Here is a 26,745-nt window from a genome sequence, read left to right as displayed (position 1 = left end):
GTAAATAATCGAGTCTGGACCAGACGATCCTGTGATCAACAGCATGAGCATCGATCTACGCATTTGAGGATACGATGGCACGTGTCAACCAAGTCAGCGAGTGTGAAGCCAGCAATTTTAATCCAGATCTTCAAGGGTTCGTTGCTCTTCAAACAGGGTGTTACACGCCTTACGGACATGCGACTCTGTCACAAGAGGCTTCTAAAAGGACTGGGTGGCTCTACGGCACTTTGTATCTTTGGAGTGAGTGAGTGAGTTTAGTTTTACGCCACACTGAGCAATATTCCAGCTATGTGGCTGCAGCCTGTAAATAATCGAGTCTGGACCAGGCAATCCAGTGATCAGAAGCATAAGCATATATCTACGCAACTGGGATACGATGACATGTGTGAACCAGGTCAACGATAACTTCTTTGAGTTGAGTGAGTGAGTTTGGCTTTACGCCGCTTTTAGCAATATTCCAGCAACATCACGGCGGGGGACACCAGAAATGGGCTTCACACATTGTACCCATGTGGGGATTCGAACCCGGGTCTTCGGCGTGACGAGCCAACGCTTTAACCACTAGGCTACCCCACCGCCCCCTGAAGAATGTGAAGATCCGGGTTAAAATTGACTTTGAGTAACCTATGATTAGATGAATATCGGGTGGTCAGGCTCGTTCACTTGTTCCATAAGACTAACTTACAAAATTCTATAACCTCCACGTTCCCGCCCTGATAGTGATAGAATATTGTTAGAAGCGACGCACAATCCAGCTCACTCACCCATGCCATATAGATATAGAACCACAGGGGCGTGTCACGCTTAGAAACAGCGTTAGAAAGACATATAGGTATATAGACCCTACCCTAGTACTATATAGTACCAGGGTCTATATACCTATATGTCTTCTAACGCTGTTTCTAAGCGTGACATTTGGATCATATTAAAAAGTACTTTACTGCATTTGGATGTTTTGTATTGAACAAGAAGATGTCATGGGAGCAGGGAAACAACGAGTTCGAACATGTACCCTAAGTTTACATTGGTATATAGTAAAGCTAGAGATCCTTTGAATATTCAAACCATTGTTAAAGCCCTTGACTTTTTGTCAACTTTGATTGTCAAAATGATACATTTTTGCATCATATTTTAGACCCAAATATATAGAGAGGGTTACAAACGACAGAAAATGCGTATTTTCACCGTGTATCTTTAAGTAGTATCTTTGATATTTTATCAGAGTACACTCACCATTACTCAAATTATGCCACTGTTTATCAAATACATAACTGTTTTATTAAATGTTACTACACAGCTTACACGTGTAGGGCCACGTTATATTTTAGGTCTCTTCATTCAGTATGTCATGAAGATTCGTCCACACTGATATTCCGCATTGATATTACGCTTTGAGCATGCACCTTGTGGATGGCTACAGCGCTTTATAATCATCATTATATTCCCACCTTGCCCGCGTTCGTTGCTTTTCTTGTTTGTTTGTTGTTTAACGCCGCACTCAACAATATTCCAGCTATACTGCAACGGTCTGTAAATAATCGAGTCTGGACCAGACGATCCTGTGATCAACAGCATGAGCATCGATCTACGCATTTGAGATACGATGGCACGTGTCAACCAAGTCAGCGAGTGTGAAGCCAGCAATTTTAATCCCGATCTTCAAGGGTTCGTTGCTCTTCAACAGGGTGTTACACGCCTTACGGACATGCGACTCTGTCACAAGAGGCTTCTAAAAGGACTGGGTGGCTCTACGGCACTTTGTATCTTTGGAGTGAGTGAGTGAGTTTAGTTTTACGCCACACTCAGCAATATTCCAGCTATATGGCGGCAGCCTGTCAATAATCGAGTCTGGACCAGGCAATCCAGTGATCAGAAGCATAAGCATCTGTCTGCGTAACTAGGATACGATGACATGTGTCAACCAGGTCAACGAGAACTTCTTTGAGTGGCATTTTAGAGTGAGTGAGTGAGTTTGGCTTTACGCCGCTTTTAGCAATATTCCAGCAATATCACGGCGGGGGACACCAGAAATGGGCTTCACACATTGTACCCATGTAGGGATTCGAACCCGGGTCTTCGGCGTGACGAGCGGACGCTTTAACCACTATAAATATAGGCTACCCCACCGCCCCGCATTTTAGAAGTTGGGAAGTACAATACTGAGCACATTTTATGGATAAAAACGATTGTGGTACCGCTGTCAAGCGTTCTTGTTGTAATCCATAAGGTTTGTTCTATACAGGTCAACAACGAGCCTGACCACCCGATCCCGTTAGTCGCCTCCCATGACAGGCACGGGTTGCTGAAGACAAATTTAAACCCGGATCTTCAAGGGTTCGGTGCTTTTCAACAGGGTATTAAACACCTTAGACACGAGACTCTGTTACAAGAGGCTTCTAAAGGATGATTGGGTGGCTATACACACACTATGTATACGGCTTCTTGCACCTTTGGAATGGACAGGATGTGACTGTGCCAGAGATTTGGCGATTTGTTTGCCTCCTGGTGTGTAATCCAGCTCTCACACGCACGCACATTTAATAAAGACCCAGGATAATAACAATTTAATAAGGACCACGATAACCTATTTATTTAGACTAACTAATCTCTAAATATATATGTTTGATAGAAATAAATAATTCCATTTATATTGAAAAGGAGTCAGAGTGAGATGGGAGATTCAGTCCTGAGGAAATCTAGACTTACTTCATTTTAGGCTTTGGCATTGCAGAAAGGGCTGGGCGGAAGAGAATCAACGCGGTTCAGGACTGCATTATCCTTGCTCCAAGCAGGGATAATCTACAACACGTTATATAGTCTCCCTGCTCCAAGGCTGTACTTGGGTGTAATTCTGTCCTTTAAAGAGGCATGTCTAGATAAGCGGACAGTACATTTAAGACCCCAGTCTGTTATTTACATATATATGTTTTAGAAATTATCATTTTAAACTATTAATTATTACCCTAGGGACTTATGCAAGTCTTGGACTGCAATGTGAGATAGTCTACGTATATTTTATGAACGCTTTGAAAGTGAAGCTCAAAGGGAAATAACCCTGATATCCGTCGCATAATCACGTGACGTACCATATGACCACCATCATACATCAACAAGATGGCAACCAAAGACAGATTGAACATTTTCCCGTCTCGGATGTAAGTATTCCAAAAGATATCAGATCATTTTTATAAAGTATAGACAGTAGTGCGTCATAATATATCAAACGTTGATCGATTCGCTGTAATATAACGTGTTTGGTCGCCAGTCGCCGGTAAAATTGTCACGATGCCCTTGCAGTACAAATGACACATTGACTCGTCCTCTAGGCCTTTTCGAGAAATTGAGAAATGTAAAGTTTCACATGTTATTGCACATTGCTGAGAAAGTTGTCGAATTCTGTTTAAACAAAAATAATTTATATTCTGATAGTATCACGTCCGTGAACTAGATACAAAGATAGAAACACAAATGTCAGTAAGGTCTCGTGTTTATAATGACACTCATGGACATCCGTATGTCGACATGCGAGAGTCACTAGGAGTAGCTGTGGCCCAGGGCAGTCGGTTCTGTCATACCGAGGTCACCTTTAGTCCATTGCAGTGCATACCTGTGTCAAACTCTTTAAAAATTGCATAGCTTTAATGTTACCTCACCTTTGCAGTTTGAATATGGAAATCAGCATCAAGTCACACATGAATCATCCGATGAAAATTAGATTATATGAATATTGCTTTGAAAATTCAGTGACATTTCTCAAGTGATTGAACTTCCTTGACACGAAGATATATCATCAGGTCATAGGGCTGGGACGATACACTATGTCACGATACGATACATATCGCGATATTTTACCTGCGATACGATACGCTTCACCATACATACACCTTGAAAGAATGACACAGTGTTAAGATTTAAAATGATTTATTTCAGGGTATTTGTGTATAACAATAACACTATTGTAACAAACAAACAAGTAACTCTATCATACATGCATATTTTTCTCTAAATAAGTACTTTAACGTGTTTAATACTAATACTGTTTTGAAAAAAGTTGTGTATCGGTTTGTATCGATACACCAGTCAACGATACGATAGCTGTATCAAACTTAAATGTATCGTGATGTATCAGTGAATCGTCCCAGCCCTATCAGATCATAGGTTTTAGGACGGCAATGCTGTCAGGCTGTAATGAGGGGGCATTTTTAATTCTTGAATGATGGCTTGTGTTTTGGATGAAGTTATCATTAATAAGTTAGTGACATTTTTTACAACTGTTCAAGTGATAATCGAGACAGCAAAACAGATGTTCTTACGTGACCGAAACCCACAGCACGAGGATGATGTCTGGAGCCCATTCTTGTCTGAGAATTTTTTAAAAAACTTTGTAATCTTGATTTTTCTCATGATGAGTCCTCTCACATCAGCATGGTCAGGCAACAAGTAATTGATAAATTTCTGACTCTTGATGTTGGTGCCACTTGCTTTCTGTCAGTAACTTCTTTAGGCATAGCTTATTGTGTGATTTGTGAGGTGATTTGGGTAGGGCTACAATTCACTGTGCAGTTGTTCATCTTAGACATGCCAGATACCTGTAAAAGAGTATTTGAATGTTAGCCCTGGTCACAGATTTGGCTACTCAGCACAAGGACTGCCTCTGTGGTGTAGTGGTTAGAGCGTCCGCCCGGGAGAGCGGAAGGCCGTGGGTTCGATCCCCACCCGCGTCATACCAAAAGACGTTAAAATATGGTACTTGTTGGTCCCTGTGTGGCGCTCGGCATTAATGGGTAGAACAAGGACTGGTCGGCTTGGAGTCAGTATAATGTGTCTGAGTGGGGTATTTCTGCTTCACTGCGGCATGGTATCTCAGTGGGCTAGCACTAAAACCAGCTTCAGTCTGGGCTAGTACAAGCAGACGCACATACACACGCATGAACGTCGTCATATGAGCGAAATTTTCTCAAGCACGACGTTACACCCAATTTCACCTCACCTCACCTCACTCAGCACAAGGTCTCTGTTCTTGGGGTTACATTAAATCATCAACAATGCAGACCTCATCATTCTGCTTTCAAATCAGACTCACTCATTATTGTCTGACTAAATAAACAAACACACATTCAACGTGACTTTTCTAATTGGTTTAAAATATGTTTACAAAAGTCACAGTAGTGTTCAGCATATTCAGAATGATTAGTAGCTTCCAAACGTCAAAAGACTAATGACGATCTATTTCTACTCTCTCACTCCTCAGTCATCACGCCGAAGACCCAGGTTCAGTTTTCCCACATGTGTGTGAAGCCCATTTCTAGTGTCCCCTGCCGTGATATTGCTGGAATATTGCTAAACGTGGCGTAAATCTAAACTCACTCACCCACTCTCACTCAGTGCCATTCTTATCGCTTTAGAGGATATATCAGCATGGTTATTTTGATGATTAATGAAATTGAAACCAAGTTATTGATTTAAAAATGTTGTCTTTTCACATATTAAAGACTTTGATCATGGACAAACTAAGCTGATTTCATGATGATGATGATGATGACATGAGAGGGATACACTGTGATTGGATTTTCTGTGAATGATTGATATGTATTGATATGCTGCATCCTCTTTTGTCTTTGCTCTGGCTATTGACCACTGGTTCAGACCAGACCCATTTTATGTGCAGGCCTTCTGGCCTGGTGAGTATACCTCGTGTAGCTGAAGTATGTAAGGAGCTGCAGTAAACTGGGACTTTCCATCGGATATAAAATATAGAAGACAGGCATTGAGCAGCCTATGCTGGTCAAAGGGGACCATAAAGTAGACCAGGCCTTCAAATTTAGCTGACTGGGTGATGTCATACTACGATGGAGCAGATATTAACTCATACTGTCACTGGATTGTCTGCTCCAGTCTCAGATATTTACATGTCATATTGCTGGAGTATTGCTTATTGTTAAATAAAAGCTAACTCTCACTTTGTTCAGCTTCCTGATGACCTGGGCAGTGGGGTAGCCTAGTGGTTAAAGTATTTGCTCGTCATGCCGAAGACCCAGGTTTGATTTCTCACATGCGTACAATGTGTGTGTGAAGCCCATTCCTAGTGTCTCCTGCCATGATCATGATGATATTGCTGGAATATTGCTAAACATGCTGAAACTAAACTCACTCACACCTGATAACCCGTTTTTTTTGTTCATGATTATTTTTTTATCATGGGTCCCAGGTACCAAGCTTTTACACACATATTGTTCAGTTTACCCATTATCAGTGAATATGATTAGCCTGGCTTAAAAACTGTAGCTCTAGGGAACAAATATACTCAGCAGCAAAATAAAACGTCAGTACGAATTAAATTAGATAGGCACTGTAATCAAGTCATTACAGAAATGGACATAATAAGTGGATCAAAAATATTTTTGGTGTACAATATCCTGACATATCAATAACATATCAATGAATAACTCCAAGACATTACGTGAACGTTTGCAGTCCATTCAGACTCTTGACTTCAGTATCTAGTGTGACCACCACGAGCGGCAATAACTGCAGCACAGCGTCTATGCATGGAGTGCACCATTCGACTGATGAAGGCCTTTGGCACCTTGAACCACACTCTGAGAAAGGCCTGGCGCAATAAATTGGCTGTGTTCGGCCTTGGTAATGGTATGACATTATTCAGTCTCCTCTGAATTTCATCCCAAAGATGTTCAACTGGGTTTAAATCAGGACTAATGGCTGACCACTCCATAATGTTGACACCGTTCTGCTGTAGGAAGTCCCGTGTAGCTCTGGCAGTATGGGCCCGGGTGTTATGCTGGAAAATGTTGTTCAGGTGACATGCGAAATGTGGTATGACGTGGGGTCTGAGAGCTTGGTCGATGTAGCGCACCGCTGTGATGCCGCCTCCTCTCCCTGGACCAAGGTTCTGGAACACCACAGGACCCACTCTGTGGTTCAGGCCTATTCCACCCCATACCATGATGCTTCCACCTATTCTTCTCTTTCCATAACACATTGGTCTGAGTAACGTTGGCCACGTCGCCACCATATTCTTGTTCTGCCATCTGCAGTTGATACGCAGTACCAACTCTCATCTGTGAACAGAACAGTTCTCCATTGCCTGTATCGCCAGTTTTGGTGTTGTAGGGCAAACTGTAGACGTTGTTGCCGATGACGATTGGTGAGGGTAGGTCCACGGTAAGGTCTATGGCAATGGAGGTTCCCGCTGTTAAGACGTTGGCGTACTGTCTCAGTACTGATTGGTCTTTCATGTGTTCCCACTGTCTGGCGTGTTGTTTCGGATTCCTGCATGAAGGGATTCTGTACATGCTGTCTCACAACATGGCGCACTTGTCGTCTTGTGGTCACCGTTGGTCTGCCAGTACGGGGGCGATCATTTGTGGTGTTGGTGGCCCGGAAACGTTGCTGCAGCCTGTAGATGGTTCGAACATTGACCTAGAAGTGATTGGCAACAGCTTGTGCAGTGTGGCCAGCTTCAAGTCTTCCTAGTGCCTGGTTCCTCTGAGCTGTCGTGAGAAGGGACATCCTGCTGACGTTGTAATGTGAATGTTTCAACCACGTTTGGGGGTGCATTTTATAGTGCTGTTCCTTGTGAACAGCACATACAGCATGAGTTGCATGAAAAACATGGAGAACACCGTACCATCTCTGAGATCAAGTTAGTTGGAGATCAGGTAAAGTTGGAGATGTAAAAAATATACAATCAAAACATGAAAAGAGTTTACAGTTATCCGTTTCTGTGAAGGAAATTTCCAAACTGACGTTTTTTTTGCTGCTTAGTATATTTCACTGAAGATCAGGAAAATATGTCATCATGTTTCTTGTATTGGAATGCTATTTTGGTTTGTCTAGTCAGTGCCAAAATAATGTGTGACTGTGGGCCTAGTTGCCTCCAGTTGTATTATGAATGAACAGAGTTTTAACTAAATTTGGGTTCCTCACTTGTGACTACAGTCACAGACTGTCAGATATTGTTGGTATGTTATTCTGTGCTGTATAACATGGAACCATCACCATGTAGTTGTTGATTCTACCACTGTGTTGTGCAGGGCCCTGACCAACATGAAGGCTCGTCTGAAGGGAGCACAGAAAGGCCACAGTCTGCTGAAGAAAAAAGCTGACGCCCTCACACTGAGGTTCAGGGCCATCCTCAAGAAGATTATCGAGGTGAGAAAACTATTCATGAGATATTAGTCCTGTAAAATCATGCTGACACAGTGTTATATTCAGTGTTTCTTCCATATAAACATTTACAGTTTCTAAGACTGCCTATTTCCCTCAGAAATAGAGATTATTAACCAAGTGTGTTTCGGTATCATTAATATCATATATTAGAAATAGAAATTGTATTATGCGAGCCTTTGGTTCATATAATGTCATTCTTAAAATTACTCGAGAAAAAAAGAAGCAAATCGTACGTGAGTTTATATCAAGAGAATTGAGCATTCGCGTGTAAGAATACTTAGCGGTACACCAAGGTGAAGGTCATTCATGACGGCGGCATATGGTTGTGACTAGTTGCTAATACAGTGCAAGCATAACTCATGCTTAAAATAAGATCTTTCTGTCTAAAAAGAACAACAAAATCAGGCAGGTTTTTTTTGGTAGTGTTTCTATTTTCACTGCGGGTAATTACCTCATCAATATCAGTTTCTGATAACCTGACGGAATCGATTCGTATGGTCGTCTACTTTGTTGTGATTGATAGATCGAAATCCTTGGTTGGTACCTTTCTTAGACGATCGCCTGTCACTCGTGCCTAATAATCCGTACCTTCAATTTGAATGAAGTTCTCCGTTTCATGTTTTCCAAAGTCAATTACTACAGTAACGACTCCAGAACCTCTGTCATCAGTTCTTACAGAATCACCAATTTTGAGAATAGGGGCAGCCATGTTTGTTTACAAACTTGTCCACGCAATGTAAACTCGCGACGAAGTCATCAATGAAATGTTAAACGCTTTAGGATTCGCATGACATGTATGGAGCTTTTAGAAAGTAGTTCGTGGATTGACATAATTTGCATAGTAATCAGATTTGGATACCAAGTTTATCAGATTGCTTTATTGCACCGATAACACCCTCCATTAGATGATAATGGGTATATATCTGGCACACTTCATTAAATCGTATGGTATCATGGTTATACATTAGAACTGATAAAAACAAAGATGGAAGAAAATATGTAAACATGATAAATATTGTTTTGATAAACATTTTAGTGACACTGTTAACATGTTTAAAGTCAAATGTGATTAGGTCTTATTGAAGAATGATACTTAATGCACTGAAAACTTTGACTATATCTTGTAAAAAATGAAAGCAATCATGCCTCCATCAGCCTTTCAAACTCATGCTAGTCCAAAAGCCTGTAAAAACATGAGCAATCATGCAAAAGTGTGCTACTTGGAACTGCATCTGTAAACAGTAAAATATGTCAATATTAATTGCTGGATTGTCTGGCCCCAACTCTATTATTTACAGCCAGCCATCATGTAGCTGGAATATTGCTGAGTGTTACAGTAAACAACACACATACAAACCAGTGTTGCTGACATGGTTACTAATTGTTCTGATGATGACTTGTAGACCAAGATGTTGATGGGAGATGTGATGAAAGAGGCTGCCTTCTCTCTGGCTGAGGCCAAGTTCACAACAGGAGACTTCAACCATATTGTCCTGCAAAACGTCAACAAAGCTCAGATCAAAGTGAAAAACAAGAAGGAGAATGTGGCCGGTAGGTGACGCTCTACTGAAATAAGAGATCAGTGGAATATATTGGTCTAATGGTAGACTTAAACTGCAGCCTGTAATCTAATTGTAGTGTGTATGTTACGATGAGAAAATAAATTAACATTGTTTTGCTTTGCAGCCAGTTGAATGTTTGGAATGTTCATATAATGCTGATAAAGATGGGGAAAGGGTAACCATGGTAACCACAAAGTTACACAAGTGTAATTGTTATTGCTGACTGTTGATGGTTGGTATCAGATGAATGTTCCATAGCAAGTCCTGTTTAGGTGATATGGTTGAAATATTGTGAAAGCAACAGTGGCGTAAATCCATACGCTATCGAAAATTATTAGCTGATGTTTCTGTTGTAAAGGGCATATTCTAGGGGTGACTATTGAGGGGGGAAATACTATTACAATAGCGATAGTCAATTCCAAAATACTATTGCGACCAACTATTGCAATACGTTTTTCTCCTTAAATTGTCTCATTTAAAGTCATTCCCAAATGAATGTATAGTTTAGTATAGTGTTATGGATTTGCCAGCGTTGTTATTCAGTTTCAAACTCCAAGTTGCATGTGGTGTTTGCCGCCATGTTTGTTTAAGAGGTAACAGGAGCGGATAACTCAAAGTGAAAGTGAACAAATCTGGTACTTCCTGTATTTTGCGCTGCACATTTGTCAACAGAAGTCAATTACTAAACTATCAATAGTCACACATACTATGGATGCATCAATAGTTTTTCGTTTCAACCATTGAGTAATTGCTATCGGAGACTCAACAATTGCAATCCATAGATAGTTTGGTGCATCATTACAGCCCTAGCGTATTCATCATAGCATGATAATTCGTTCTAAGAATTGTTATCACTGTTTCTGTTGCCATCCAGGTGTGACTCTACCTAGCTTCGAGCACTACCAGGATGGGGCTGACTGTAAGTACTGACAACATCACCTGATCTATCCTTTTTCCCTTGGAATTTTCATCTGTGAAATTATATCTAAATATTGTCAGTGAATTGCTGAAGTCCTCATTAATATATTACTGTATTTGTTCTTACTTTTTGCACTTTTATATCTAAACTGTGATAGCTTTATGTTTGGTGTATTTGTACAGTTCTACATACAATTTCCCGTAATAAGAATTAATAGAGAATATGCCATTAACATTTAGGTTAAGAGCTGCACACGTTTGAACATTTCTAAAGTGCAGTTTGTAAAGATATTCAGCATTCAGGAAAAATAATACAGTGATAAGTTTCTATTGTTCTTATGAAGCTTACAGGAAATGAAATTTGAAATGCTTCTTAAAGAGTACATTTTCAATAAATATTCAAAACAAGGAATGATATGAAGTCAATAATGCGGCATTTGACTTGCAGCATATGAGTTGACGGGTCTGTCTCGTGGTGGCCAACAGATCGACAAGTTAAAGAAGAACTACGCTCGTGCTATTCAGCTGTTGGTGGAGCTAGCCTCCCTACAGACGTGTTTCGTCACCTTAGATGAAGTCATCAAAATTACCAATAGAAGAGTCAATGCTATTGAACATGGTGGGTTTTTAAAGCTAAGAAGACTGTTGTAGGAATGCTGGTTAGAAAAGGGTCCAAGCAAACTATGCTGGAAAATGAGAGGCAGATGTCAATCACTCTATAGGCTGCCATCCTATAGCTGGAATATTGCTCCATGATTAAGTAGCATCCCAATTGTATAGATCGATGCTCATGCTGTTGATCACTGCATTGTCTAGTCCAGACAAGGGCCTAGATTTTCGAAGCTCTCTTAGCGCTAAGATAGCCGTAAGTTAATGTTAATGAATGGCACGTATGACTATCTTAGCTCTAAGACTAGTAAGAGTGCTTCGAAAATCTAGGCAGTGATTATTTGCAAACCGCCACCATATAGCTGGAATATTTCTGAGTGCGGTGTTAAACTACAAACAAAACAAATTAAAGCAGCAAATATGTAAATGCTAAGATTGGGAAATGGAGTTATCTCCCTTTGTATTGATATGTCTTGAGTCTTTGTTTCATGGACATAGCTGTTCCAAGGCAACACATTTCACTTTGACTGGGTACATGATTTGTATACTTCAATGAAAAATACATACTATATGGGTAGAAATTATAAAGAGAACAGATAGAGACAAATATGTTTGAATGTTATCTTGATAAACAATGTAAATGACACTGGTATTTTGAAAGATAGAATAGTCCACTAACAGACTCGTTTATGTTTTTCCTTACAAATATATACTCAGCAGCAAATAAATGTCAGTACGAATTCAAAATTAGATTGACACATCAATGAATAATTCAGCACAATTCCAAGACATGACGTGAACGTTTGCAGTCCATTCAGACTCTTGACTTCAGTATCTAGTGTGACCACCACGAGCGGCAATAACTGCAGCACAGCGTCTATGCATGGAGTGCACCAATCGATTGTTGAAGGCCATTGGCACCTTGAACCACACTCTGAGAAAGGCCTGGCTGTGTTCGGCCTTGGTATGACATTATTCAGTCTCCTCTGAATTTCATCCCAAAGATGTTCAACTGGGTTTAAATCAGGACTGGCTGGCCACTGCATAATGTTGACACCGTTCTGCTGTAGGAAGTCCCGTGTAGCTCTGGCAGTATGGGCCCAGGCGTTATTATGCTGGAAAATGTTGTTCAGGTGACGTGCGAAATGTGGTATGAAGTGGGGTCTGAGAGCTGGTCGATGTAGCGCACCGCTGTAATGTCGCCTCCTCTCCTGGACCAACACAGTACCCACTCTCTGGTTCAGGCCTATTCCATCCCATACCATGATGCTTGCACCTCCCCATGAGTCTCTTTCCATAACATATTGGTCGGACTCTGAGTAATGCTGGCCCAGTCGTCGCCATATTCTTGTTCTGCCATCTGCAGTTGATACGCAGTACCAACTCTCATCTGTGAACAGAACAGTTCTCCATTGCCTGTATCGCCATTGACTTTAGATGTTGATGCCGATTACGAGGGGTGAGGATAGGTCCACAGTAAGGTCTACGGCAATGGAGGTTCCCGCTGTTAAGACGTCGGCGTACTGTCTCAGTACTGATTGGTCTTCCGTGTGTTCCCACTGTCTGGCGTGTTGTTTCGGATGCCTGCATGAAGGGATTCTGTACATATTGTTGCACAACATGGCGGTCATGTCGTCTTCTGGTCACCCTTGGTCTGCCAGTACGAGGGCGATCATTTGTGGTGTTGGTGGCCCTGAAACGTTGCTGCAGCCTGTAGATGGTCCGATCGGTGACCTGGAAGTGATTGGCAACGGCTTGTGCAGTGTGGCCAGCTTCAAGTCTTCCTAGCGCCTGGTTCCTCTGAGCTGTCGTGAGAAGGGGCATCCTGCCGACGTTGTAATGTGAATGTTTCAACCAAGTTTGGGGGTGCATTTATAGGGCTGGTCCTTGTGAACAACACATGCAGCATGAGTTGCATGAAAAACATGGAGAACACCGTACCATCTCCGAGATCAGGTTGCGTTTTTGAGACCATTTCCTGGGTTCCATTCTGAGTTTGGGAAGGAATGTCTTTGCTCAGGTAAAGTTGGAGATGTTGTCAAAAATATACAATCAAAACATGAAATGAGCTTACAGTTATCCGTTTCTGTGAAGGAAATTTCCAAACTGACGTTTCTTTTGCTGCTGAGTATATAAATAGGCTGTAGGCCCAGTGGTTTAACCATTTGTTCATCAGTGGTGTCTGCCAGGGGTTGATTCCCCAAATGTGGGAATGATTGGATTTTGCTGACAGCAGTGTAAGAGCATACTAATCATATATTATTGTTGACAAGTGTTTTGTGATAAGTTGGCAACCAGCCTGTGACTCAATGTATCATATTGGCATCTTTGGTATGTATGAATAATGACAATTTTAATTTTCAGTTATCATTCCACGAATTGAGAAAACTATATCATACATCACAACTGAATTAGACGAACGTGAGAGAGAAGAGTTCTACAGGTATGTGTGGATTAGGATGAAGGCAATATATATCATGTTGTACATGTACCTAGTATTTCCCATCTCTGAAGAACCGTGTTAGATTGACCAATCAGGCATATCATGGCAGCCTGTAACTGTGTAGGGTAGACAAACAATCATGTACAACTGTGAGCAAGACCCTCATTCAAAAGGCAATCATGGTACTTTGACAGTCATAAGTCAGGGCAATTACAGGAGTTTACCACATTGTAGAAACATGGTCATGGCTGCACATGTAGTCACCATACAATCAGGAGATAAACCTGCTTTTTTCATTAATGTGAGTTACTGTGACATTGACCAGTTAAGATCCAGGTTAGAATTGGTCTTCAGCAACCCATGCTTGTCGTAACAGGCGACTAACGGGATCGGGTGGTCAGGCTCGCTGACTTGGTTGGTGCAGGTCATCGTTTCCCAGCTGCGTATATTGATGCTCATTATATCAATCACTGGATTGTATGGTCCAGACTCAGTTATTTAAAGACCGCTGTCATATAGCTGGAATAATGCTGAGTGCAGTGTTAAACAAACAAACAGTATTTTCACAGAGGGAGGTACAATGGGTTGCCTAAGTAAGGTTTTAACTGCTATATTAATACAAGATGTTGCTTCACAAATGATCATCGTGGAACTTTTGCTGGGGTTCAAATTTATACCCTGAACCATTGTCTATTAACTTACAAAATCTGGTTCCCTATATTACATTTGCTGGCAACATACCCATACTTATTGGTTTCACCCAAGAGGTAAATGTCTCCGATCTGCCTCACTTCAGGCTTTCCTCCCATGTTATGGGACACAGTCATATTTCTGAAATACTGTTAAACCCAACTTACTGACTGGAATATTGCACAAGGCAGTACAAACCTGGGATTCTCACTTACTCAACATCACAGTGCTGGTTAATTCTGACACCAAGTTCCTTCTTTCAGGGGGAGAGTGGGATAGCCTAGTGGTTAAAGCGTTCGCTCGTTATGCTGAAGACCCAGGTTTGATTCCCCACAAAAAATGTCTGAAGCCAATCTCTGGTGTCCCCTGCCGTGATATTGCTGGAATATTGCTACAGCGGCGTAAACCCTAAACTCACTCACTCGTTCCTTCTTTCAGACTGAAGAAGATCCAGGAGAAGAAGAAGAAGTTGAAGATAGCTGCTGCAGAGCTTCAGGCCAAGCGGAAGAAGGAGATCGGGCTGGAGAACCAGCAGGCAGCTGATCTGCTGGCAGATGACCATGATGAAGATCTGCTGTTCACCGACTAGTCCCTGCTATAGTTGCTGTATGTTAACGAGGAACATGTTCGGGTAGGGATGAGTACCACTTGTTTGGAATGGAAGGTCATTGATTTACGAATGTTACTGCTACTTTTTGTTACTAACTTTTGTTTTGGTTTTTAACTACATGGCATTTTAGTCATATACAGTCCATGTAAATTGGAAATTCTGAACTGCTGTAAGATCTAAATGTATTATGAAATTAAAGGGCGATATTTGCAGTATTTAAATGTTCTGTTTGACCAAAGTGTTGTTGAACAGTTTGTAATTTTGGATTCCATAAACGATATTTGATTAACATTCGAACCAGTGAGAACAAAGTGAAAATGTAATGGCTTTGAATTCAGAAGTTATAACTTTTTCTGGTGAAGGAAACAAGATATTGGAAATAGTTCTTGTCAGATGTAGGAATTTTGAACTGTGATTTTCATATTGCTTGAGATGACATTATCCATCAGTAAAATAAACTGTGATAAAATGACTATATAATCTTGTTTTTCACAGAAACTTTACTGAATTATGTTTGAGAATGTTCCCAGTAAATTTATTTAAATGTTAAGAGTAACTTCAGGTTTACTTGTTTATATTTCTTTATTGTCAAGTTTGTGTTTTCAATGTACTTACGTAAACTAACGATACTGATCTAGTCAGGGTCATCCGACAGCAGTAATTTCAGTGTAAATTTCTGTTAAATAGGTGTTAAGTCTGTTGCCTAAAAAACAATCTCAGAGTTAAAACTTGTTCTGTCCTTGTTCTATAAAGATGGAGTGAATGAATGAAAGATGCTTGTGACATATCCATGATGGCAGTATGAGGTTTATGTTATCATTGTAGCTATAGCATGTATATTACTATTAGCACAGCACACAGTGTATTTATGTAACCATGGTAACTGTAAACATGTCTGTATATGCCGGAGTGGAATGATTCTTGTCAACATGGCTGTGATGGTGGACATTTTGTTGATTTTGTACTGTGAATATGATATGTATTGTATATCTGAGGAGTCATTGCAACCTTGTTAACTACGGAGCTTCATCTAATAAAGACTATCAGTCATCTTTTTGGCGATCAAATTCTACGATTGGCAACCATGAATTATTCTTGTGTCAAAACATTGATGGCTACTATGTTTTCTTGTGTGTATTACGCATGTTTCTTTATTTGACAAAGTATTTCCTGTTTCACATTTGTTGAGACTGCGATTATCATGTCGCGCCGTCATAAACATCGGAAACAGCAAATATATGTTAGAGGCAGAATCATTATTAACATCTGTTCTAATATCTACATTCCGGCTTGTCTCATGCCATGGGGCTCTAGGTATTTGTGATAGTCCACAAAACTCCAAGATAACAAGGTTTCACTGTAAAATATGCTGTCGATAGATTGAACAACATGCAGCTTCACACCAGAAAGTTTAAAAATTATGGATTCAATTTTATGTATAACCAGGGGTAGGTAGTAAGTTTTGGTTGAAGGTGTGTAGGTTAATATGGTGATAAAATGTCCTCAGTGATTCTTAAAGGATGGCCAGAGTATTCACCAATACTTGAAGCATCCTTGCCAAATCAGATTGCAACTGATCAATCATGTCGCTCAGTTTCCTGTGGGCGTTTAGAGATTGTAATCTAAATCTGGGGTTGTAAGTCAGTGCAACATGGATGTTTATGTGTTATGTCTGCACCACCAAGGTACAGATATAAAGACTATGCTGAAAGTCAGTCATCCATAGTGTACAGATGGTTCTGTAGGGTCTTCCTCATTCAAGCACTTCTAATCCCAATCTCAGTGTCATAGTGTTTTGTAATGATCATTTGCCCATGTAGCAATCTTTTGGGACGGTATTGAAAGACTGATTTGTCAATGTTGACTTGTCCATTGAGAGATCTGTTAAGTATTTGTTATTTTATAATATTTGTTTCATCTTGATGTGCTTCTCTGTGTCCTAGCAACAGGCCATGTTGGGAGCAGGTATGGAGCTAGTGATGCTAGTTATAAAGGCATGGACTTTATAGAGGATGTAGTCAGCATGATTCAAGCCCGATGATCAACCAGAAATAAATCAACTATGATACAATCAAATTTTGTTGTTTTTTCAAGATTTTATCCTATTTATGGAATTATATGTGCATAATTTGTAGGAATTGTTTGTTTTCATTATCATTGAGCCGTAACTTGGATCTGCAAAAGTCCCAGTGATGTTGATGCTGAATAACTGATCCCTACAGATGGAGGCACCTGCATGGACACAGAAGGACATGTAACTGGAATCAATAGATAACAAGCATAGTCACTTAGGTGACATAATCCCCCGCCGCAAATTATCAAATGAAACTCAAAAAGGAATGAAAGTGAACGTTGTAATTTAAGATGAAGTTAAATGTCAACAATGACATGACCAGTCAACCTCTCTTGATATCTTGCTCTGTAGTTGTGCAAAGGCACAAATAGTTTTCAAGACTCACTTTGACCTTAACATGAATGTCATAGTGTACGAAATATGCAAAAATAGTAATAAAGAAATTGCTTATTGTAAAACATTCAAGGGGAAGTCTTGAAAGTCTATGAAGAAAATCCAGTGAATTGTTCTTCAGATATCTCGCTGACAATCTTAACATGCAGTTTAAGATGCTGAAATCTTCAAAGTGTCACAGTGACCTTGAAAATTAAGTGAAGGTCACCAAAATAGACTGGGCCCTGCACCTTCCCTAGATGAAGCTTGGTGTCAAATATGAAGAAAGTCCAATGAACGGTTCTTGAGGTATCTCACTGACAAGCTTAACATGCAGCTTAACATGCTGAAATCTTCAAAGTGTCACCATGACCTTAAAAATTAAGTGAAGGTCACCAAAATCGACTGGGCCCTGCACCTTCCCTAGATAAAGCTTGGTGTTGAATATGAAGAAAATCCAGTGAACAGTTCTTGAGATAGCTCGCTGACAAGGGTAAAACTTTAAAGTCCCCTTGTGACCTTGAAATAAATAGACTAAATAACCAAACAGCAGCTGTATTTACAGAAATACTTTGTCTTGTCTGGTGTTCAGGTGTTTACTAAAGATTCTGTCAGATTATACTGCAGTAATGATGATACTTATTCATTATCAATCTTGCTACTCGACTTCAGACGATATACTCACCTCACCTTCACAGATACAATTTGTACAGTACAGTGGTTGAAGGTTAAACAGTGTGTAAACCTAACAATAGGATGAACAAGAGGGACAGCCATTCAGCTGGAACATTTAGCACGGCTGAAATAGTGGGGATAGTATTAGTTTGTGACAGACTACTTGCCACTATCCTCACAAGCAGTGTGCGAAATAGCCACTGGCCCGCTAGCCCGTGTCTAGTAAAAATTCAGTCGTGCCAGTAAAACTGGCCCGACTAGCTAGTGAATTTTCATGGGATCATTTTGTAAATATATCACTCTCTCCGACATGTTAAGTTATAATACACTTTTAAATCATGCAAGATTATGGCCTGATAAAAAAGTTCATTATATTAGCAGCTTAATGATGAAACCCATGTCTACATTCAAATTTCGGGCTAGTGAATTATTTTGTGGGCTAGGAACTTTCAGACATAGCTAGCCCGACTGGCTAGCAAAATTTGGAAACTATTTCGGACACTGCTCACAAGTAGTATTGAGTTTCATCATCTCTAGGTCTGAGATGTTTAGAGACACAAATGTTGATACTGAGTGCAAGGAAAGTAAATCAGGACAAGATAAAAGGCATGTACTTTTATTCATTGCTATTATCACTATTACATAGTTGATCATTATGGTCCAATAAACATAACATTAACAAAAACAAGTCTATTGCTCTGTGAGTATTATAAACACACACAGAACAACTGATGAATATGAGAAATAATTGCATTACAGATATAAATGCTGTGTTGTGTATTTAATGGAAGATGGAGATGCATATGATCCAGGGGTGGAAATAACTTTAAAATTGATAGTGTACTGACAATTTTCCCACTATACTGACCGTTTTCTTGCTGATTTTATAAATAAACAACATAATTAACATTGGAAATTCAACTGGACACCGGTACAGTGTCATATACAAATTTGCTTGCCCGACAAAAAAAACCACTGGACTCGGACGTCGGGCAATGGGTTATTTCCACCCCTGTGATCCCAAATCTGCTGCAAGCTCTGGCATTTGTACTGTTTGATCAAATCACATAAAGTGAAATGAAATTCTTAAATAACATGATAATCAGCCAAACCTCCATCTGATCCAGTCTGTTGCTTCTTTTGACCAGCTCAGGCAGAGAAGCAGCCAGCACGTGATGCAAGGGGCCTTCTTTAATCCAGAAATTAAAACATGAGTAGAACTAGACTACAACAGTGCTGTACAGTGTGTGCTGTCTAGTAAGGTGAAGTGATGGAAGACTAGATCTGTCTCTTGTTGCTGGTAATATCCTCCTGCAGACTGTTAATCATCCTGAAATACCAAACATGTCACTAGGTAAACTTGTCACCATCAACATGGAACATCCTTGAAACACATAATGTCTGCTCTGTTTCATCAACAAGATATTAACTTGGAAACAATAATTTTTAGGGTTTTACTGTATCAATTACTGAATTACTGTCTCATGAAATTAATGCACTTTTGTCCAGTATAAATCCTCTGACTAATTCTAGACCAATTAGTAAGTATATATGGTAAAATATATTATGTTTTGTTGGGTGAGTTGAAATTTAATGTTGTATCAGTTTTGTTTCAACCCTTATGGCGACAAATTTTGTTTTGGGATCATCAGGGATGTTGTACTGACCCACTCATCATCTGCGACCTCACTCTCCTGTGGTGTGGTGTCGGAGGCTGCTGACTTGATGTTCATGATCTTGTCTGTCCAGGACGCTCCCACGGCCTCCCCACCAGCGTAGTTGGACACGGTGGCTGACTCATTCTCCACCTTCCCAATGCTCACTGCACCATACATGTATATACGTAATAAAGATGTCACACATATGTTAGATTAGAGACTTTAACTTTGGGCCCACAACACGGTGGAGAATTGATTGAGAGATTTTCAAACCATCTTTTCATACACGCTTCAACTTAATTTTTCCAAGTGAAGATTTTTTTATTGGTGTCTACTCTATTTTAAAGAAAATCAGTTATTCTAGATAATAAAATATATACATACCACATATGCAAAACAAAACAAAGAAACGGAAACTTTGGAAAAAATGTGTTTTTGTTCCAATATTCCGGCTACATGATAACAATCTGTAAATAATTTAAGTCTGGCCCAGACAATCCAGTGATTGATCTTGTGGGAATGATCCACGGTGGCATGCATCAACCAAGTTAGTGAGTCTGACCATCTCAATAAATTAATCGCCCTTTTGGACCAGCTCTGATTCTTGAAAACTAATTCCAAGCTAAATCTTCATTCAGTTCCAATATGTGTGTTATGTACAGGTAATACTGACAATGACAGATGTGGATTTGTTTTCAAGGGTGTCCTTCAAGACACAGACGAGTGCACTTTGGAATTTAAGCGTGCCAACAAAGAGTACACCTTTCATATGTCTTCTTTATCACTGAGGTTCATGATATTCTTTTCAAGTCTGGAATTTCTAGATTAAATATAGTACAAGGAATCTATCAATGAATCAAGAAATACCCTGGAAACATGTCCACAATCACTTACAAACAAATGGACTGTTTCCCCGTGTCTTGACCCTGACTGAGTCGTCAGTGCCCAGCTCCATCTTGTCCAGCTGAGCTTCCTCCACCCACAAGCCCACACTGCCTGGGATTCTATGCTTTGTACTGATTGAGGTCAGTTCTGGACTTGACACAAGGGCAGATAACTCTTGATCTGTCAACTTGTCTGTGGTGCCTTTGGCTTCTGTTTCTGTGAAAACGGAACACTGACTTGAAAACACAATGTCTTTTAAAAGTTGTCAAATGTGAAACAATGTTATACTTGTGATGACATTTTCTAGCAAAGTACTAATTACAGTACTTTTGGGTGTTGAGTATTAACCTACACAATCTGATCCAATCACACACTGCCAATGTTGCCAATAAAGTGCCTCACTCTCAGAGTGTGGGTTTAAACAACACCCAGAAGAATGAGAATTTGTACTTTTTCTAAGAAAATGTAACCTTTGGAACATTGATTTGTTTCCTGAACTTATATTATACATCAACATTCCTGAACTTGGCAGCAGTTCTGTTTTGATTAATTAACTTATTTCTCATATAACATATAACTTCCTTCAGTTTATCTTTACATTTTTCTTTAAATATTCAACTAAACCTGCATTATCTAATTTCAAACTAATTTGAATATGTAAACATATAGATCTATGCAATCATGCAAATTGTTTAAAAGTAGAAACATATAATATAGCCTTGGTCAGGTAAACCAGTGGTTGATAGTGTGATCACCATCATATAGCACTCTTGTATTATGATGATCAGCCTATCACTGAGCCTGCCACCTGTCCCTATTTCAGCCAGCCTTTCTGACATGAATGGGGGACTGGAGACTTATCCTGTCTCGTGCTCATGCGCTCATAAGAAGGGTCATCTATCTGTGTCAAATGAAGTACAGGTGCTGGACACTCACTGTATGAGGAGTTGAGATACCCTTTAGATATTTTGGTCGTCTCACTAAAATTTGGTTCAATCTCTTTCCCTGAGCTATCAAACTTCCTTCTGTGAGCTCGCTGAGTCTGTACCTGAAAGACGTAGTACCTCACCTGAAAGTAAACATAATATTTGTTGTATTAATGATCAAGTGTCTTTATAACAATAATTCAGGGGTGGAAATAACTTTAAGATTGCTAGTGTACTCTGGTACAGTGGCACATGTAAAATCACTTGCCCTGATAATTTTCCCACTGTACCGGCAGTTTTCTTGTTGATTTTTTAAATAAACAACATAATTAACATTGGAGAGTCAACTGGACACCGGTACAGTGTGATATACAAATCTGCTTGCCCGACAGAACAAATCACTGGACTCGGACGTCGGGCAATGGGTTATTTTCACCCCTGAACATATTAGGGAGATGGTTCTAAATTACTTAAAATAAGAGGTACCGAATCTACAGTGAGAGTACCTGTATCAGAGGTCACAATGTATATCAGGACATAACTAGTGCAATAATTACCTCAACCTGACCTCACTGACTTTTCAACAGCAACTAAAAGGCTATTGCACTCTTGTTGAAATCGTTGTGTATTACATGTATGACAACACGCTTCTTTCTGTTGTTCAATGCAGTACTCAGCAGTTCCCAGCTATATGACATCGGTCTGTTCACAAAGGAGTACCTAGTAAAACTACCTAAAACAAATTCTGTCTCATCCTCCATATCTCTAGGCTCACATTTCAGTATACCTACACTTACTCCTGGATTCAGTCTCTTGTTACTTGTAATCTCAAATTACCCACCCTTGATTTTCACTTGCCAAAATGTTTGGTTCAGCTATTAGGTCTTACGTACCAGTACAGTAGGAATGGTATTTACAAATGTCAATGTTCAGATAGCCACATCAACAACATGACGGCCAGTTCCACAGATGTGTATCAATTTAAAATGAGTTACTTCCCTTACCCCAAGAAAAGATGCAGGGGTTAGTGCAGGTTTACCAGAAAGCTAGCGATGGAGATACGGAGGATGATTCTGCCTGCCCTATTTAGGTATCTGTCCATGGTGTAACTGGTACCCATCGCTTTTATCGCCTGAACTGAGTAGGCCAGGCCCAGTGGGACAACTCACTTTTTTGAGGTCCTTGTCTGTGACGCAGTACCTTGCTTTGCCCTTGATGACACCCTCCAGAATCACACCGGGGCCGTCTCTGCAACATCACTGCAACAGTCACGTCTTTGTATCCATGTGCATGTTATCAACTCATTCAGTGACACCATGGTAAACTCACAGTGTCCAAACTTTTAGAAAATCAACAGAGGCAACAGGCAGACTGAGCATTTTTTTTAGAAAACTTAAAAGCCTGACAGGGAAATTCATGCAATAACCTTTATGATTTTTTTTTTTCTGCAAACAACATAGTTGCAATTAAGATGTAGATTTATCATGAAGACAGAGATCTATGGGCACAGAGGTTGTTGTTGAGGATTTAAATCTTAAAGTACACGAGTACTCAAGCAGTACATCATCTCTCATTACTAAATTCATGGACACTTCTAAAGTCGGATTAAAGATTTTGTGGCTCTTAGTAGTTGTTAATCTTGTGTAATCCGACAAGAATGACATATATCTGGCTGCAGACACATCTTGAAAAGACGTTCATGCTTAACCACTGATCACGATCCCGTTAGAAATTTTCCAGTGACAGCTTGGCTAGCAGGAATAAATTAGGTGAGACCAATTCAAACTGCAAAGACTGTAAATTGTGTCAATTAATAAAGGAATAACGTCCTACCAGGTTTTATGTGCAAAAGTATGTATGCTTTACTTGCTTTGTGCACTCTAACACAGAATCCCATGTTGTCTTCACACTGACATTGTCGACTGGTAGATTTGCAAGGGGTTGGTTATGGTAGATTCTGCTCATGGTGCCCAGAATCGTCCAACATACAACAGATTACTGTTGATACTCTCCGGCAGGTGTTCTCAGCTGAGTGTACTTCCGTGTTTTCTGAGAGGTTGGAGTTACGCCCCCTTGACTGACTGTTGTTACCGAGCGGGAAGACGCGCGTGGTGATGACTTTGAGAAAGGTGTGTGTGTGTGTATGTGTGCGTGCGTGTGTGCGTGCGCACGCACACTCTTGAGACAGGGGGTGCACACTTCATTTTCACAAGTGTTTCAATGGCCATTAGATAAACTTTCAGGACAAAAATGGGGGTGCGCACCCCTGCATCCCGCCTCTGGTTCCGTCTATGTAAAGAGGGCATAAAAAACGATTCTGTAGTGAAAGCTTTATTTTCAACAGCCGTCAAACGCTAATTTCACACAGGCATGCACGCGCGCGCACGCACGCACTCACGCACGCACACACGCACGCCAAAAACCAACCCCCCACCCCCCCAAAAAAAAATCCCCTCAAACATGCGACACTCAATGCGATTGCCAAATCCGTCAGGAAGTTTGAAATTTACCAATTCAACAGAGGGCCCTATAGAAAGGCACATGTAAAACTGGAAAAAAGGCCCACAATGAAACAATCAAGATACAGTACGTTGAGCAATGGAATTTTCATAACTAGGATGTGTATAGTAGTATATAATTACTTGGGTAGGGATCAACCACAGGGGCGTGTTTATAGCTAACAGTATCTCCACCTATAACTAATAACTTTACATGTGCATCAAAGGGGTGTGTTTATAACTAACAGTAAGTTCAGTTATAACTAATAACTTTACATGTGCACCACAGGGGCGTGTTTGTAGCTAACATTACATTCAGTTATAACTAATAACTTTACATGTGCATCAAAGGGGCGTGTTTATAACTAACAGTACGTTCAGTTATAACTAATAACTTTACATGTGCATCAAAGGGGCGTGTTTATAACTAACAGTATGTTCAGTTATAACTAATAACTTTACATGTGCCTCACAGGGGCGTGTTTATAACTAACAGTACGTTCAGTTAAAACTAATAACTTTACATGTGCATCAAAGGGGCGTGTTTATAACTAAAAGTTCGTCCACCTATAACTAATAACTCTACATGTGCATCACAGGGGCGTGTTTATAACTAACAGTACGTTCAGTTATAACTAATAACTCTACATGTACATCACAGGGGCGTGTTTATAACTAACAGTACGTTCAGATATAACTAATAACTCTACATGTGCATCACAGGGACGTGTTTATAACTAACAGTACGTTCAGTTATAACTAATAACTCTACATGTGCATCACAGGGGCGTGTTTATAACTAACAGTACGTTCAGTTATAACTAATAACTCTACATGTACATCACAGGGGGCGTGTTTATAACTAACAGTACGTTCCACCTATAACTAATAACTCTACATGTGCATCACAGGGGCGTGTTTATAACTAACAGTACGTCCACCTATAACTAATAACTCTACATGTAACTCATCACAGGGGCGTGTTTATAACTAACAGTACGTTCAGTTATAACTAATAACTCTACATGTACATCACAGGGGCGTGTTTATAACTAACAGTACGTTCACCTATAACTAATAACTCTACATGTACATCACAGGGGCGTGTTTATAACTAACAGTACGTTCAGTTATAACTAATAACTCTACATGTGCATCACAGGGGCGTGTTTATAACTAACAGTACGTTCAGTTATAACTAATAACTCTACATGTGCATCACAGGGGCGTGTTTATAACTAACAGTACGTTCACCTATAACTAATAACTCTACATGTGCATCACAGGGGCGTGTTTATAACTAACAGTACGTCCACCTATAACTAATAACTCTACATGTGCATCACAGGGGCGTGTTTATAACTAACAGTACGTTCAGTTATAACTAATAACTCTACATGTACATCACAGGGGCGTGTTTATAACTAACAGTACGTCCACCTATAACTAATAACTCTACATGTACATCACAGGGGCGTGTTTATAACTAACAGTACGTTCACCTATAACTAATAACTCTACATGTACATCACAGGGGCGTGTTTATAACTAACCACCTATAACTACATTTACATGTCACATAAGTGTTTATAACTAACAGTACATGTAATAACTAATAACTCTACATGTACGGGGCGTGTTTATAACTAACAGTACGTCAGTTATAACTAATAACTTTACATGTGTCAAAGGGGCGTGTTTATAACTAACAGTACGTTCAGTTAAAACTAATAACTTTACATGTGCATCAAAGGGGCGTGTTTATAACTAAAAGTTCGTCCACCTATAACTAATAACTCTACATGTGCGTCACAGGGGCGTGTTTATAACTAACAGTACGTTCAGTTATAACTAATAACTTTACATGTACATCACAGGGGCGTGTTTATAACTAACAGTACGTCCACCTATAACTAATAACTCTACATGTGCATCACAGGGGCGTGTTTATAACTAACAGTACGTTCAGTTATAACTAATAACTCTACATGTGCATCACAGGGGCGTGTTTATAACTAACAGTACGTCCACCTATAACTAATAACTCTACATGTACATCACAGGGGCGTGTTTATAACTAACAGTACGTTCAGTTATAAGTAATAACTCTACATGTACATCACAGGGGCGTGTTTATAACTAACAGTACGTCCACCTATAACTAATAACTCTACATGTACATCACAGGGGTGTTTTTAACTAACATAACAGTACGTCCACATTATATAACTAATAACTCTACATGTGCATCTACATGGGCATCACAGGGGCGTGTTTATAACTAACAGTACGTCCACCTATAACTAATAACTCTACATGTACATCACAGGGCGTGTTTATAACTAACAGTACGTTCACCTATAACTAATAACTCTACATGTACATCACAGGGGCGTGTTTATAACTAACAGTACGTCCACCTATAACTAATAACTCTACATGTGCATCACAGGGCGTGTTTATAACTAACAGTACGTTCACCTATAACTAATAACTCTACATGTACATCACAGGGGCGTGTTTATAACTAACAGTACGTTCAGTTATAACTAATAACTCTACATGTGTTTACATCACAGGGCGTGTTTATAACTAACAGTACGTTCACCTATAACTAATAACTCTACATGTG

General features: G+C 39.9%; 2 protein-coding genes across 3 annotated transcripts; one reads left to right on the top strand and one right to left on the bottom strand.

The window, feature by feature from the left end:
• The first annotated feature begins 3,077 nt into the window (after positions 1 to 3,077).
• Positions 3,078 to 17,101, top strand: LOC124275757 (V-type proton ATPase subunit D-like). 2 transcript variants are annotated; one of them, XM_046711414.1, is made up of 8 exons: positions 3,110 to 3,158; positions 8,058 to 8,175; positions 9,597 to 9,744; positions 10,630 to 10,674; positions 11,122 to 11,292; positions 13,647 to 13,725; positions 14,854 to 15,046; positions 16,969 to 17,101. In XM_046711414.1, the coding sequence occupies exons 1-7, from the start codon at positions 3,118 to 3,120 to the stop codon at positions 15,002 to 15,004; spliced, it is 753 nt and encodes a 250-aa protein (XP_046567370.1). In that variant the 5' UTR covers positions 3,110 to 3,117; the 3' UTR covers positions 15,005 to 15,046; positions 16,969 to 17,101. The 2 variants fall into 2 exon arrangements, with proteins under 2 accessions (XP_046567369.1, XP_046567370.1); XM_046711413.1 differs by having other exon boundaries at positions 3,078 to 3,158; positions 14,854 to 17,101.
• A 2,216-nt stretch (positions 17,102 to 19,317) lies between these two features.
• On the bottom strand, positions 19,318 to 23,677 carry LOC124275756 (arpin-like). The gene is made up of 6 exons (XM_046711412.1): positions 23,486 to 23,677; positions 22,785 to 22,863; positions 21,626 to 21,758; positions 20,699 to 20,905; positions 19,814 to 19,968; positions 19,318 to 19,476 (listed from the first exon to the last, which is right to left on the bottom strand). Exons 1-6 carry the CDS (start codon positions 23,578 to 23,580, stop codon positions 19,468 to 19,470), a joined length of 678 nt encoding a protein of 225 aa, XP_046567368.1. The 5' UTR covers positions 23,581 to 23,677; the 3' UTR covers positions 19,318 to 19,467.
• Between the last annotated feature and the right edge of the window lie 3,068 nt (positions 23,678 to 26,745).

Source organism: Haliotis rubra, unplaced genomic scaffold (assembly GCF_003918875.1).
Source record: "Haliotis rubra isolate DU_JTF1 unplaced genomic scaffold, ASM391887v1 Scf202, whole genome shotgun sequence".
NCBI classification, from domain to species: Eukaryota; Metazoa; Mollusca; class Gastropoda; order Lepetellida; family Haliotidae; genus Haliotis; species Haliotis rubra.
The sequence above is the reverse complement of the archived record's forward strand: the minus strand, read 5'-3'. Positions and strand labels throughout refer to the sequence as shown.

Bases quoted from the DNA above. Each gene is read 5' to 3' on its own strand.
- LOC124275757 (XM_046711413.1), top strand. From the start codon at position 3,118: ATGGCAACCAAAGACAGATTGAACATTTTCCCGTCTCGGAT. The intron at 8,176-9,596 runs GTGAGAAAACTA...GATGACTTGTAG, and splicing joins TCCTCAAGAAGATTATCGAG to ACCAAGATGTTGATGGGAGA. The intron at 11,293-13,646 runs GTGGGTTTTTAA...TTTAATTTTCAG, and splicing joins AGTCAATGCTATTGAACATG to TTATCATTCCACGAATTGAG.
- LOC124275756 (XM_046711412.1), bottom strand. From the start codon at position 23,580: ATGAGCAGAATCTACCATAACCAACCCCTTGCAAATCTACCAGTCGAC. The intron at 22,864-23,485 runs GCAAGTAAAGCA...GTGATGTTGCAG, and splicing joins TCTGTGTTAGAGTGCACAAA to AGACGGCCCCGGTGTGATTC. The intron at 21,759-22,784 runs GTGAGTTGTCCC...GTTTACTTTCAG, and splicing joins CAGACAAGGACCTCAAAAAA to GTGAGGTACTACGTCTTTCA.